The sequence below is a fragment of the Siniperca chuatsi genome, linkage group LG17 (genome assembly GCF_020085105.1).
Source record: "Siniperca chuatsi isolate FFG_IHB_CAS linkage group LG17, ASM2008510v1, whole genome shotgun sequence".
Classification (NCBI taxonomy): Eukaryota; Metazoa; Chordata; class Actinopteri; order Centrarchiformes; family Sinipercidae; genus Siniperca; species Siniperca chuatsi.
Window position 1 is genome coordinate 5320897 of NC_058058.1, and position 14846 is coordinate 5335742.

General features: G+C 39.1%; 1 protein-coding gene across 7 annotated transcripts; it reads left to right on the plus strand.

The window, feature by feature from the left end:
* The first annotated feature begins 60 nt into the window (after window positions 1-60).
* Window positions 61-14639, plus strand: daxx (death-domain associated protein). 7 transcript variants are annotated; one of them, XM_044171789.1, is made up of 12 exons: window positions 61-420; window positions 1557-1811; window positions 2368-2814; window positions 3615-3746; window positions 3852-3968; window positions 5722-5953; window positions 6613-6782; window positions 7797-7956; window positions 8891-8935; window positions 9389-9953; window positions 10783-10912; window positions 11827-14639. In XM_044171789.1, exons 2-12 carry the CDS (start codon window positions 1575-1577, stop codon window positions 11884-11886), a joined length of 2295 nt encoding a protein of 764 aa, XP_044027724.1. In that variant the 5' UTR covers window positions 61-420; window positions 1557-1574; the 3' UTR covers window positions 11887-14639. The 7 variants fall into 7 exon arrangements, with proteins under 7 accessions (XP_044027724.1, XP_044027721.1, XP_044027722.1 ...); XM_044171786.1 differs by having other exon boundaries at window positions 61-404; XM_044171787.1 differs by having other exon boundaries at window positions 61-398.
* Window positions 14640-14846: the final 207 nt, after the last annotated feature.

Below are 14846 nucleotides of genomic sequence, written 5' to 3' on the forward strand. Positions count from 1 at the left end.
CCAATGGCTGACGACATTACTGACCGTAAACCATCTATCAACCAATCGGAGGCAGTGATGCTGATATGACTTTAGCGGGTACACTTTCGATCTCTAGTCGACAGCATAGCCAAACAGACGAGCATTGTTTTGGTAAACAGAAAGTCCGTGGGATTAAAAATACCTTTTTTGAAGAGTATCGCGGATTTGTTTGTCTAACAAGTTATGTAATAAAAATAGCATGCGGGTTTTTCCTCTGGTACGTTATTTTCTTACTTAGCTCACTTACTTGGTCACAATGCTAACTAGCTAGCTAATGCTAATGTTAGCTAAGTCGAACACTAAATTCTAATGATGCATCGTGGTGGAAGATTATCCTCTTTTGTTGTCACGTCAAACAGCTCATAAACAAGAGATCGGTGCGTGTGAGTATGTCGTAATGTGTGTAACCTTTCTTTCTTAACGATAGCTTTTATCTAATGTGCCATCTCTCTGTAATGTAATGTGTCATCAAGCTTCGATCACTGTAATTCCTGAACAGTTCAAGTGTCCGGACTTTCTTAAACCATAGACAACATAATAAATGGCTTATTTGCTTGCCCATGAATTAATTAGCAGTATTTGAGCATCAGGGTAATATTCACAAGCATATGGCCGTGTTTCCGTGTGTTAAAGCAGGGGTGTAAGTTAACTTGTGTGGAAGGTATTGGACTATTGGTTGCCACTAACAATTATTTTCATATTTGAATAAACTGATGACTACTTTCTCGACAAATTGATTAAACATTTCGTCTATAAATTGTTAGAAAATAGTGAAAGATTCCCATAGCCCGAGGTGATGTCTTCAAATGCTTGTATATTCAGTTAACTATGACATAAGACTCATATATAAGAATAGCCACAAATCTTCACCTTTGAGAAGCTGCAACCACAGAAATGTGGACATGTTTGCTTGACAAATGATGTAAATGATTAATCAGTTAACAAAATTGCTGCAGATGAAGTTTCAGTTTAATCGACTAACTTATTTATGAAATTTGTTGTTTCTGTTTATACTCAGCACAATCACACTTTCACATCACTGATGATTTCTGAAACACACAAACATTGAGTGTTAAGCGCACCAACTGTCTGTTATAATAATACTTTGGTTTGGGTAGCTAACCACATGCTTTCTGGTACCACATATCGAAAGCTGGCATTATATGTCTGGTCAGATTTTGAATATTGCTTACTCATTCTTTGATCAGATAGTTCCTGATTTAAAACCCCATTTTGACCATTTTAGATCTTGTACGACTTGTTGTGTCTAGACATTCTTCTTTTGTTTAATAAAAAAAGGGTTTGGTTGGGTTTTTAATCCTGGTTCAACTGTGTAAAGCTCTGTGTAACTTTGTTTTTGAAAAGTGCTGAATAAATAGTTTATTTTATTCCTGGTTCTTCCAGTTTTCCTTGGATGATGCAAAATAATAATATTTTTCAGCCCTCATCATTTAAACTTACTACTGCTTCTTTGACATCTTGCACTTTCAGTTGCCCTGATCAACATTCTCCTTGTTTGTATTTTCTGAAAGCAGAAATAACCAACATTTTGGATGGCGGTGGCTCCCGCCTCGATGGCGGATAACATCATAGTCCTTGATGATGATGAAGAGGAGAGTCCTCAACCCTTCTGCTCTGCCTCTACCTCGTCCTCTCAGCATCAAGCCAAAAATGTCTCGGCGCTCAAAGCTCTGCAGCCTGCCCCTACCCACATTACCCAGTCACCTTTTGCCTCAGCGAAAAAGCACACACATGTCCTGCAGGCGGAGAATCAGGCGTTGTTCACTGAGGTGAGCTTACACAAAGGGGCACAGACTGATTGTTTTATCCAAAGTCATTTCTAACTGTGTTTTTTTAAATATTCCACAAACCATCTAGATGATTTAAAAATACGACAAAATTATGGTTGGTTATTGTTTAAATAACGGTGGCAAAACTTTGGACAAATGTCCAATCCAAAGTGTATTAGCGTTTGGCTGGTAGCTGTGTTAATTTCTCACCCTGATGACATTGGTGGTATTGTATGACAAGGAAATAAATATACACACTGGTATTAAAATATCACAGTTTAAAGAAGTCATAAAGCCTGTTCCAGTGTGCTAATACCCTTTCGCTTTTGCATTGATCTTTGTACCCAGCACCTGACTCCCTGAAGGTAGATGTGCAAACGACCTTCTTAACTGTTGACAGTAGGCGTAATACCAGAGAGTTGTAATTATATTGACATAACATTGACACTGGGTGTGTACTGTAAAAACCTGAATCACAATGTGCTGTTGATGTACAGTATGTGTTCTCATTATTTTTTCTGCCTTCTCATCCTTCCTGTTTTCTTTCTCCTCCCAGTTTGTGGAGCACTGCTCAGCTCTCACCCAGGACTGCCCGGAGGTCTTGACCTTCCTCCAAACTAAGCATTCCAAGGCCTCCCCTGACTTTCTGTCATCCGTGGAGTTCAGGAACACCTTGGGACGATGTTTGACTCGCGCTCAGACCACCCGCTCCAAAACCTTTGTCTACATCAATGAACTGTGCACTGTACTCAAGCAGCATGCAGCCAAGAAGAGGCAGAGCGTCACCAAGGTTGAGCCTGGGCCTTGTACCTCAACATCAAGTTCTCTCCAGTCTACCTCTGTTATGCTCAAAAGTCAAGATAAAGATAAGATGGATGAGGAGAATGAAGGGGTGAAACTGGCAGCGGAGGATAAGCAACCTTCCACCTCAGGGCTGCAGGGGGACAATAAAAAGGAGGAACAGGAAGTGGAGAAAAAAGCAAAGAGGGCATCCAGGAAACAGGTTAGTGTTGAACACTACTGGGCATGACTAGTATTGTTTTTGGCTGATAATGACCTTTTAAATAATTCAGCTGCTGATTATAGTCATTAGAAATGTTATTTGTATGTCACTTTTCAAAAGTTGCTTCAGTGTTTATGAAGTCCTTTTCATAAAAGTAGAACAGAAAATATAATCACATTGGAGAGCAAAAGAGAATAAAAATATAAATGATAAACACAGATAAAAGAGCAATCAATAAATACTGTATGCATCAATAAACCATTAGTGAATATATATGTAATCAGGTAGATATAAAGGAAAGGTTTAAAACTATTACACATCACATTCTGATGTGTTACATTAAGTATGAGTGTGCTCCAGTTTCATTCAGTTCACTGTCCAGTAAATGGCCTTGTTATGGATTTTTGGATCTTGGTTTTTAATGGCCACATATAGGCATTATAATCAGATTTTGATCAGTTTCTTCTAATGCTGTAATGCTTTTAGTACCTCACTAAGGTGTAATCATCAGCATCAACATTTGCAGAAGATTCTTCTTTCAAAATCTTTTTACCTGAAGTCACAGACGTAACAAACTGTAGCTTACCATTGTAGGCCTGGTGCAGCACACTCGAGCTAAACCTGTGTGTGTAGAAGTTGGTAGTAGCCTAGAAACCATTAACCAATCACGACTAGTTCTCGTATGAAATTGGCCAAACAAATTGTGTTTCATGTCTCCATACACACTGAAATGTAAGTGTTCTTTCCTCTCCCTTCTTTTTCCTTTCATTCTTGACATGTCGGTTCTCAATTTCTCTCAGATAGCGTACCTGGAGAACCTACTGAAGGTGTACAACGACGAGATCTGCCGCCTGCAGCGGGCTGAGCTGGACTTGGACGATCTGGGATCTGAGGAATCTTCATACATCCAGGAGCACAAGCTCAAACGCAAGGTCAGGCAGGAGTTGGATGCATCTCAGGGCCTCACTGATTATAAATAGTGCCGAAAGCTGTAAAAAAGAACCTCTTCCTTCTGTCCTCTTCTTCTTCTCTTCCAGATGATGAAGATTTATGAAAAGCTGTGTGAACTAAAGGACTGCAGCACACTAACAGGCCGAGTCATTGAGCATAAGATCTCCTACAACAGCACTCGTTATCCTGAGATCAACAGGAAGGTGAGCTGGTTGTTGTGTCCTGGAAAGCAACAAGGTAAAAAGGGTAAAACTTGCTCCCAACCAAGACTGCATGTCCCTACCATCTACCACGTCGAATCTTGAGTATAAAAACATTAGAGCGAGCAGTTGCAGACTTCTGTCTTGCATGAATGCCATTGTTATTACTATCAGCAGGATTTGATGCCATTATAAATCTTTTTTATTTAGGTTTTCAAAACATTTAGAGCACAATACAAAAGACAAAATTACACAACTTTGTAGTGGTATAACTACTTTTAAAATTAAATCTTTGCACTTGTTAAAGTTTGGGGCACCACCTTCAGTCGAAGGAAAATAAATAAATCAAATGACTCACTCTTGTAATCTGGGTTGTAAATTCTCAATACATTGATCCTTAGTCTCTGCTTTTAAAGAAATTTTCACAAGCAAAACGTGGTGATAAATGAAACCTTTATTTATAGTTAAATATTTCTTATCAAATAACACATAACTGAAGATCAGAATCAAACCGATGGAGTAAATGGATCTCACGAATCATCATTGCATCTGTAGTGTTACAGAGACCCCATTATCTATAGTCACTAGATGGCAGTGTGGCCACATGGTAAACAAGGTATTTATTCCATCTTTACATCGTACATATGTTGTAGTTGGACTTTTCTTACAGAAAACGTGTTGAGTAATATTGGCTGCATTACTGACTGGACAACTAATTTACATAAATTCAGACCTGGACTAAAAGAAGGAATCTAACTATTAATTCAGATCAGGAAGCACTTTCAAATTTATGGTAGGGTCTGGCAGGCATCTTATCTCAGGTCATCAGGGTGTGAGAAAGATTGAAGAAAAGAAAGCGTGGGAAAGGTTTGTCTGGTGTATTCAGACTTTTCCTGTGGTTTGTAGGCAGATGGATCAAATAAAGAGTTGTTGAGTGGTTCCAGTCGTGCTGTTAATCTTGTTATCATGACAAGACACATATCTCTCAGGGGTGGAGAGCCCCCCCGGTGCCTTGTCTGACAAGTGTCAGATTGGCACTTTTACTATTGAGAGGTAAAAAGCCAGTTTACAGATCCGGAGGAGTCTCAGCAAAAAGGTTTATCCCATGGGAATTCCACAAAGTGAAGACACAATATCCCCAACTGTGAGAGATGAAAGGCCAGTTCTGCAGATCTTGAATGATTGGGAGACACTCACCTCCATGTCTGCTGGTTGTCCACTGGAATTCAAAAACAAAACAAGGTTATCCTCACTACAACTTTATAATTAGTTGATATACATAAAGTAATACAATCTAGAGATGCCCCAGTTAAACTTTTATTCATATATCAGTAATTTAATCTTATGTCAACGTTTTGAACCGGACCTTCAGTATTTGGACCAAGTAGCTTATGAAAAATAAGGTTTGCCAACAGCTTTCAACGTGTCCGATACATATTTAATCAACATGTAGGTAAATATAAGCATCGGCTCAGACTTCGGGGGCAAAAACACTTGATTGGGACTTCTGTAGTACAATCAGTGGTAGTAGTTCGAGTAGAGTACGTCAGTTTATTTGTGCATTTCTCTAAAACAAAAAAACATCATCCAGAAGTAAAGTTAAATGAGAAAACAAAGACTTAACCATGTGTCTGGTGTTGTGATTTGGACTCTGTGTTAGGTTGGGAGAGCTGTTTCATTTAGTATTACTGTATTTTTATGTGGGTGAATTTGATGTGCTCCTGATCCCGTACCCTACGTTCCCTCCTACTGTCAGATCGAGCGTTTCATCAACAGTCCTGAGGCGCACAGGAACCCTCCGGATTACCAAGACATCCTCCAGCAGGTGCTGCGTGCCAATGATCGCCACAACCTGTGCCTGAGCAGAAAACAGCTGAACCAGATCGCCCAGGAGGCTTTCAGAGAGACCGGGAGCCGCATGCAGGAGAGACGTCACCTGGACCTGGTGTACAACTTCGGCTCGTACCTCACTGACCCCTACAAGCGTGGTAAGGCTTCAGCAGGGATAAAAAGTCTTCTGTCTGCTGGCTACTGTGGCAGACTGGCTGTCAGAATGCATTTTTCTGACATTACAGAATGACGGGTTATAAACACAAACATATAGTGAATACACCATTTATATTCTGGTTTGGACAAAAGAGAGCAAACAACAAACAAACGAAATGTTAAACCAATGTGGAAAAAGTCCAGGTCTTCAAGGGTTTAGAAGTGTTGAAATGTTGATATTTATTTTAACTTTCTTAAAATTGCACATTCCTCTTAAGTCATTGGCTTTCTCTCATTTAAACAACTTTTGGATATTTTCAGGTAGTGGTTTGGTCTTGAATATATAAAACATGATTTGTACTGTTTTAAGATCCACCTCAAAATTTTATAGCACTTTAATAAAAGTGTTCAAAAGTGTAAAAAAAAGTATCTAACATTGAACTGTTAAGCTCTAGAATTTAGTGATGTTACTTGCTAGAAGCCTACTACAGGGACCACTGGTGCAAAGAAAAATGATTTTGTTTTTCTTCTTTCTCTCTTTGCCCACCCCTTATCGAACTCAAATTTATTGTCTTGCCCTCGCCTGTTCCTTTCCTCTTTCCCCTCACTGTTCCCACACTCGCTCATATCTCTCCTCTCTTTTCTCCACCACCCTTTACAGCCACAGACCCGGCTCTGTCGGACCCCTCACTGCTGCGGAAGCTGCGGTCGAACAGAGAAGTGGCTCTGTCCAGTCTGGAGGCGGTCATCACCAAGTACGCCGCCAAGCAAGAGGACGCAGAGGAGCAGGACAGGACCAAACGACAGGAGAAAGACAGCAAGGAGAAAGAGGTATGAGAACATTTGGGGAAGGAGGAAAATAATCACAGGCCTCTTTTGCTTTCAGTGTTTCACATGCTTTTGGTTTCGTAATTATGTATGAAACTAATGTCTTGATGACAGATCTTCCTATCAACACATGAATGCATCGTAGTGGAGGAATTTTTTAATCCATCTGAACTATCAACTGCATTCCCTCTCAATATTGTTAAAGTATATAAGAATAAAACATTAACAACATTATACTCAGTGGCCAATTTATTAGGAACACCGTACAATCTAATGCAATCCAATACAACTGTTCTGCCATAAAGTCTACTTTTATGGCACTTATGATGATCAGTTTTTTGACACTGTCATGGAGGTGTTAATTCAGTTATATGTTGTAACATTGAGGTCATAGTTAGAGACGGTTTTGTACTGGACTGCATTATATTCAGAGGTGTTTCTAATATTCTGCCTCTCTCATGTATGTAAATCGTGAGGACAAAAAATTAGAAACATCTCTCAATACAATGAAGTTCAGTACAACACCCCCCTTAACTATGACCTCAGTATTAAACATATAAATTAATTTACACATTTCCGACAAAGTCACCAAAAAACTGAACATAAAAACTTTGCGAAGGTAGAATTTTTGGCAGAGCTGAATTGTAATAGATTGTACAGGTGTACCTAATAAAGTGGCCACTGAGTGTATATTTGCTTGATGATAAGATAAATTACCAACCTCACAGCAAGAAATAAATGAAAACCACTGGCTGCCTCAAAGATAGAAAAAAACCCTTGGTATTGTTTGGAAAATGGTCATCTGTTATGTAACAACAACTAGTAGTAAAAAGGATAAAACTCGTAAAAACATTAGTGTGCTCCCTCAAGCAGCAGCAACACAGCCACTACTGATGGCGGCGTCCTGCCTCTGACAGTTCTGTTGTTTTTCTGTTTCTGTTGTTCTGACAGTTTCATTTTTCACACTCTTTCCCTGGCTACCTGCTCCTGTCTGACCCTCACACTCCTTATTTTTAGGGCCACAAACCAGAAAATGGAGAAGAAAATAAAGAGCTGAATGGAGTGACAGAGAAGGAAGAAGAAGAGGTGGAGGAGGAGGAGGATGATGAAGAAGATGAATCATCAGACCCAGACATCGAGGAAGAGATCCAGGCCAGCACTCAGCAGGACGGACCTGGTTAGAGCAAGATGTTCATTCAAATGTTTCTTTTTAATTCTAAAGTTTTGATGGTAAATCCAGTGTTGGTTTTCCTGCCACTGGTAAACAATGTCAACTACATATTTATAAAACATATTTTGCATATTTTAACTATGAGGTTGCAGTTTAGAAATCTCTGTTACTTGATCGTAAACCCCTGATATGTGCTTCTGTTAAAAGAGCACATTAGAGTCTCTGTCCCTGAACATGATGGTTTGTATCATAGACTTTACACTGAGATGTCATGCACATAAAAGTAACTTCTCTAGGCTATGAGAAAGTTTGACAAATATTAAGAATACAAATAGTAATAATTGACCTTGTCTACCATTTGAGGAGCCCTTTCCTTGCGGAAAGTACTTCTTGGGTCAGTACCGCAGCGAGGCAGACTCTGCCACACCGTATCAGCTGTCTTAACCGCTCAAAGCAGTGGCTATGACGTGAAATAATGTCCTTATTCTCATCATGCAAAGAAACTCTTTTATTTTTATTTAGTAGGGCCAATCTAGTAAGGAAGGTGTGGAGACAGCACAGATGAGATAGCTCTCCCCACCTAATGCTGAAAACAAAATGTATGCTGCAGAGACTTTGTTTCATATTATCCTCTGCAGAGTTTCATGTTGTGTTTTATAGTGAAGGCACCTGAAATAGCGCCTCCACTAAAGTAAAAAAAAAAAATTAAAGATCCCCTTCAGACCTGTTGTAAGACAGACTGTGTGTGTGTGTATGTATGTGTGTGTGTGTGTGTGTGTGTGTGTGTGTGTGTGTGTGTGTGTGTGTGTGTGTGTGTGCACGCACGCTTCAAGTTTCCACATATCACTTGTGTAAGTTGCATAATGGACCATGATTGGCTTTCAAACTGTTACAAAATCATGCTCTTACACCCATGCCTTCAACTCTCCCCCCTCTGCAGATGAATGTGAATCATCATCCTGCACAGTGAAGGTCAAGCATCTAAGTAAAGTAACAATAAGCACATTTTTTTGGGGGTTGTGTATTAAATATAATATTAGTTTTATGACGGGGCAAAACAAGCAGCGGCCACATATTTAACAAGTGAGGCAACTGTCATCTAGTAACTACATTGATAATGAGATGAGATGATTCAGGATCTGTCTGATTCACCTCAGAAGGTGACTGATTGATCACATAGTATATTCACTTGGCAGTAATTAATCAAAGCAGCATATTGTAATGTCAGTCACAATCAGGTGCTGATGTGTGCAGGCCAAACACAGGGCTGAAGTTAGTTTGATCATTACCAGTTGGACATGTTTTACCCAGTAGAGTCTGCATTGAGTTAAAGTTTGTACTGACCGTCAGGACCTGTATCATAAATGGCTGTTATCAGACAAGGATGGCAGAGACAGGGAGTAAAGATTTCATTGCATTAATTTTCCTCTTTCTATAGACGACGATGAGAACGAGGAAGACGACAGTAACGAGGCGGAACAAGCATGTGATGGTCCCATCATGGAGGATCAGACAGGCGAGGTGTCAGGAAGCGTTTCTGCAGGGGAAGAAGGAAGCGTGAAAGATGAGGACGAGGAGCCAGTCACAAGTGGACTAAGTCCTCTTTCTGATGAAAGCAAGTCCGAAATGTCTCCGCTGTCTGACATCCCCTCCCCTAGACACAGCCCCAGCCAATCAGAGCCAATGCAGACTGATAACCAGAGGCCGTTGTCTAATGGTACCCTTGCAGGATTAGAGGAGCCTGTGGATTCCTCCAATCACGTTTCAGTCGTGCTGGTAAGCACCAGCAAAGTCACTAAGGACCCTGCGGACGTCTCCCCAGTAGCAGCCAATGGGGTGTCTTTGCCCCAGTCACCAGCAGTCATAGTAGAAAAATGTGACACACAGACCAACGGTACGTCCTCGCCACCCAGCCTCAGAACTACGAGGAGCCAGAAGAGGAAGAGGGAGGAAATTACATCAGGGAACTCCCGAAATACAAAGCAGATAATCATCCATGACAGGTAGTATAAGGCTTTGGTTGGCATGAAAATATATCACATTCTCAAAGTAGGTAGATATCTATTTTAGCACACTTTACATGTATGTAGACTTGTGAATTGTGTAGCTTTTTATTTGTGGGTTGGTTTGAAACATTTGAAAAAACAAAAAACAGGTAACGAGATATTTTATTCTTATATTGTATGGACCATTAAAATGTGACTAATGTGATATTGCAACAAAATATATCAATATGAGCGTGGATATGATATATGGCACAATGAAGGAAATGAGGAAACAAAGATTTGTTGCTGCTGTTGCAGAATCAAAGACATACAGGGCTGGTTTCCTGGTGCGAGGGAGTAAACCTGTTTGGCTTTTAAACAGGATTAAACAGGACATAGTTTGAATTAATCCAGGGTTCAGCCTAGTCTTGAAGGAAATGACCAGATTTCCAACAGTACTTGTGTGATCTCTCTGTGAACAGCAGCTGGCCAGACAGCCACTTATTCACAAGAGCAAAACACTCAACAATTCAATGAAACCATTTTTGCATCTGTATTTCCTGATTTCCACCAAATTATGGACTTTTTGTTCTGTTCTAGCTTTTATCAGCACCTTAAGCTAGTGCTTAAATGCCACTCTTAAAGTGTAAATCAAGGCTCATATAAAATGTTAGCTGTAGCTCTACTACACTTAGATTAATAATAATGTTGCTGTGGATTAATTTATTAGGAAAGTTGTTAAACCGTCGTTATCGTTTTTGTTGATTTAGTTCTACCTCTTTACTTAAATAGCCCAATTCTATCTCCCTCCATCTCACTCTACATCCATCCATTGTTCTCTCCTCAGTGAGGTAGATATCCCTCTGGATATGGGTGTTTGCAATTCTCCACAGCAGGCAGAGTCAACCCGAGCAGACACTCCAACCCAGGAAATGGTCAGCAGCTCACAGTCAACACCGCCTCCCAAGAAAAACAAGGTGGGGGCACATAGATGGTAAATTTAACATTTTTAGGGTATGAACGGCCATTAATGATCGCAATGAGGATTGTATGTTCAAAACCTGGATCAGAGTCCCATTTCTAGATTGACAGAACAGTTTTTCAGGTCTTCATGTGTGCAGATCATGACTTTATGTTCGTATTTGTAAAATTGTACCTTCTAATTGGGTAGACTTGATCTACTCTAACTTTGTGTCTCCTTTTATACAGTATTTAGCTAAAGAATCTCTTATTTCTCAGGTTGTTCATACAGTGTGTTCCACTTGTCCAAGTTATCAAAACTACTGTATCATTTTTTTATATAGTGGATTATGATTATGACAGTTTAATTACTATTTACATTGTAAAGGTGGAAGTCCAATTTCTCACAAATTTTAAGATTACAGTTACAGAGGTTTAGTACTGTTAAGTCCATTTATACAGGTCACATCAACTACATAACTTAGTGATTTTCCATAAGAATATATTTTTTTATATTTATATTTTATCTTAGATCACTGTTTCACTTGAGGCTCATTTGTTTTTAATAATTTTCAAATTATGTTTCCTGCTGCAAGTAGACCTTGTCCACCCCAGTTTACAGCCCACAAAGTCCTTTTACAGCGAGGACAGCTCAGAATATGCTTCCAAAAATAAAAATGCACATCAACTAATGATAATGCTCCAGACTCCCTCAAATTAAGAAATTCTTTTATAATTTTCATAAATATAACCTCCCTGAATTTTTTATTTGTTTTTTTTTTTCATCCAATTTTCACCTGTTTAATATTCAAATTAAATTGTGATAAATTCATAATTTTCTTTTAAAGAAAATCTAAGCCCTGATCACACTGTACTAAGTGTGTGTGTGTGTGTGTTCATTCCCTAACCGTTCCACTGTTTGTGTTTCCAGGTCAATGTGGCCACCCAGTGTGACCCAGATGAGGTCATCGTCCTGTCAGACTCCGAATGACCTTTCACCTTTGACCTCTCACTGTACTGCAAGATTCTTCCGCATGTCACCTGTATTCTAGGACCGATTTCCTGAAAGCACGCATTTCTAAGGACTGTTCTTATCTGCCGGCTTGTAAAAAAAGGGGGGGAAAGCTCAATCATGTTTTTCCATTTCAAAACTCTGAAATTGCTGATATTAATCTGATCCAAACAGTCAATATCAAACTTTTACAAAATACACAACGGCCATTCATAGCTGTGGAAGACAGGGAAAACTATGAATGTAGTACCTCCATGTCAATTGATTACATATTACCAAACAAAAGACAGGTTATTTTGTAAAGGACTTAAATAAAATAATTGTAACCTAACGTTTGAAAGAAAGCTGCTTAAACAGGACATGTTTTTTGGAAAATCAAGGTTTTGGGAGCCCTCTTCTGTGTACACCAGAGAATACAGCAGTTATTTTCTCTAAGCAGAGACACATTGGCTGATGTTGACCTCAGCTGTCTTCTCTCCCTTTTTGGGTGCAGTAAAGATGACCTCATCCGACTCCATTGGGTGATCCAAGCAGCCAAACTTCGGTTGCCGTGTTTCCTGCCTTTCAGTGCAACACTACTAATGCGTCTGACGTCCAGTTGGTAGTAGCATTTTAAATTGGTTTTTTACTGCTCTGAAAACTGAGCTAAAAATACTTGTTTTGGGATGATTGTCCCGTGACTTGAACTTTTGTTATTGTGGTTTAGGTAAGAAACCAGTGCCTGAAAACATGAACTGTGCAGTGGGACACGTGGCCCAGACGGGTAGTTCTGTTTTCACAGACACTCGACTGGCGAGAGCTGCGTTAGCTCACCACCAGTTTGTTTACATTTTTATATTTCAAACACTTTTTTTCATCATAAAGGAGATGGAAGTGGCGATCTGTACAGGAGGAATTTTGAGATGACATTGTTTTACTTGTTGCTATTTATGCACTGAATTCAGTGAGCTGCGTGGTGGTCTGTACTCTGCTGTTAGCGAGATGTGTGGACTGCAGCAGTGGTAATGGACATTTTTTAATTTTTTCTTTTATGTTTCCCCTCCAAACATATTTCTATTTTTAGGTTTATAATAAAGTAAGTTACTATTTTTATTCAGACCTATGTCTGCTGCAGGATAGCTAAATAGTTTCCAGATAGTTATTGGTTTTAATGAGGAATGTTGACAAGGCTAATACACAAATGTTTGAAGGATAAGGATAGCAATATTCTATATTTTTCTTATTGTCAACAAATCCCATGAAAAGACCAAAACTATTGATGAATTGTCACTTCACTCTGTATTCAAAGCCTGATATTTATTATTCCTCTGTGCCATAGAGCTCCATTGTTGTCCACAAACTATTAAAAACACATCAGTGAGCCACACTGTTGCACTGGGTAACATGTTCCTTCATTATAATGAACTTGGACTCTGTAGTTTCTTTTAAGTCAGTCCCACATACACAGTCCTGCTTGTGGAAATACTCACTAGAGCACCAAATGTGTATTAATCCACAACTGAAAATAGTCCCCAGCAAATGCACTATTTGCTTCTTCTTGAGTAACTTTTGCTAAAAACTACAGTATCCAGCTGTTTTAGGATATTACTGAGCCATTTTTAAAGATTTACGTCTTCAGTAGGAACCAATGGGCTTGCGGCTGAGAGCAGGGTAAGGAAGCCGGAAAGTAATGAGAGATGAACGAACACATTGGTCTTTGCATGGGATTTGTTGACATTAAGAAAAATAATAATAATGCCACCCTTATCCTTTTAAGGAGCTATAGCACAAAAATGCTTCCTCATGATTCTGACCCATCTCAAAGCTAATAAAGGGAAGATTAAAGTTCCTCCTTTAATGCATCTCAAACAGAGTTGAGTCTCACCATGACACTGATGACTTCTACCTGTGCCTCTGCCCAGCCCCGATAACTACATTTATTCACCCCTTCTTCAGTTTAAGCCCAGCCCAAAACAAAACTCGCCACAGTAGTATTTGTCTTGATCCAAATGAAGGTCAAACCAGTTCTGTTGACATAAATGCCAATTTTGTATTTGAACCATACCTAGCCCAGTTAAGCATCCCAAACACTAATGACTGATGTCTAATGACTAAACCTTAAAAAAGAAATGTGCTCAACATTTCTGAGTTCTCCTAAACCAGGAAATCCAGTTTCAGTCTGACACGCAATGATTCACTTTCATACAAATAATCATTATTTTTCAGCTTTTACAGTTTTGTCCCCTCCTGTCGATACACTGGGTATATGGATACATTTAGCCATTAAAGGTGAAATTTCTACATCCTTTCTGTATTTAGAATAAAGTTTGTTTAGTTGTTATAGGCAGTGTTGGACAGTGTTGCACTTAAGATCTCCAGCATTTGATGAATGACATTTTTTTGTGACCAGTGTGTATATGAGTTGTCCTGCTGGTCCCTATGTAATAGAGAACTGGTATGTTGATGGAAGTCCAGGCCGTTTGGTGAAAGGAAATTTCTGAACTTTTTATCCTCATAACAATCCCCATTTTAGTTTTTTCCTCCTGAATCAAATTTGTATTAAATTTGACCACACAGGTGAAACGATATTCTGGGGTAAATACTCTTTTCAAAGTTACTAGAATGTAAACCTGGATTGTAGTTGTCACAGCTTCGATCTATCGGGCCTCATTTATGCAGAGGAGTGATCCATCATTCACTGTGAATTTTTTCTTTTTCATTTTTTATAATAAATGATACTTTTTTATATACAGCCTCTGTGTTGCTGATGTGGATTTTATTTTGTTCTTGAACTAAATATACTGAATACATTTTATACAGTATAAAAATTCTGCAAAGGCTGTAGATGATTTTTTATTTGATATTTAGGTAATGTCATTTTAGTCTCCTCAGCTGGTTGATATTCTCACACATCACACCGTTGTTTTAACCTACAAAGCTCATTTGTAGTTGTAGCTACG

What these genes read in the sequence shown, in the direction of transcription:
- daxx (XM_044171789.1), top strand. Translation starts at nt 1,575, where the DNA reads ATGGCGGTGGCTCCCGCCTCGATGGCGGATAACATCATAGTCCTTGAT. An exon ending in ATCAGGCGTTGTTCACTGAG is followed by an intron (nt 1,812 to 2,367) that starts GTGAGCTTACAC and finishes TTCTCCTCCCAG; the next exon opens with TTTGTGGAGCACTGCTCAGC. An exon ending in AGAGGGCATCCAGGAAACAG is followed by an intron (nt 2,815 to 3,614) that starts GTTAGTGTTGAA and finishes AATTTCTCTCAG; the next exon opens with ATAGCGTACCTGGAGAACCT.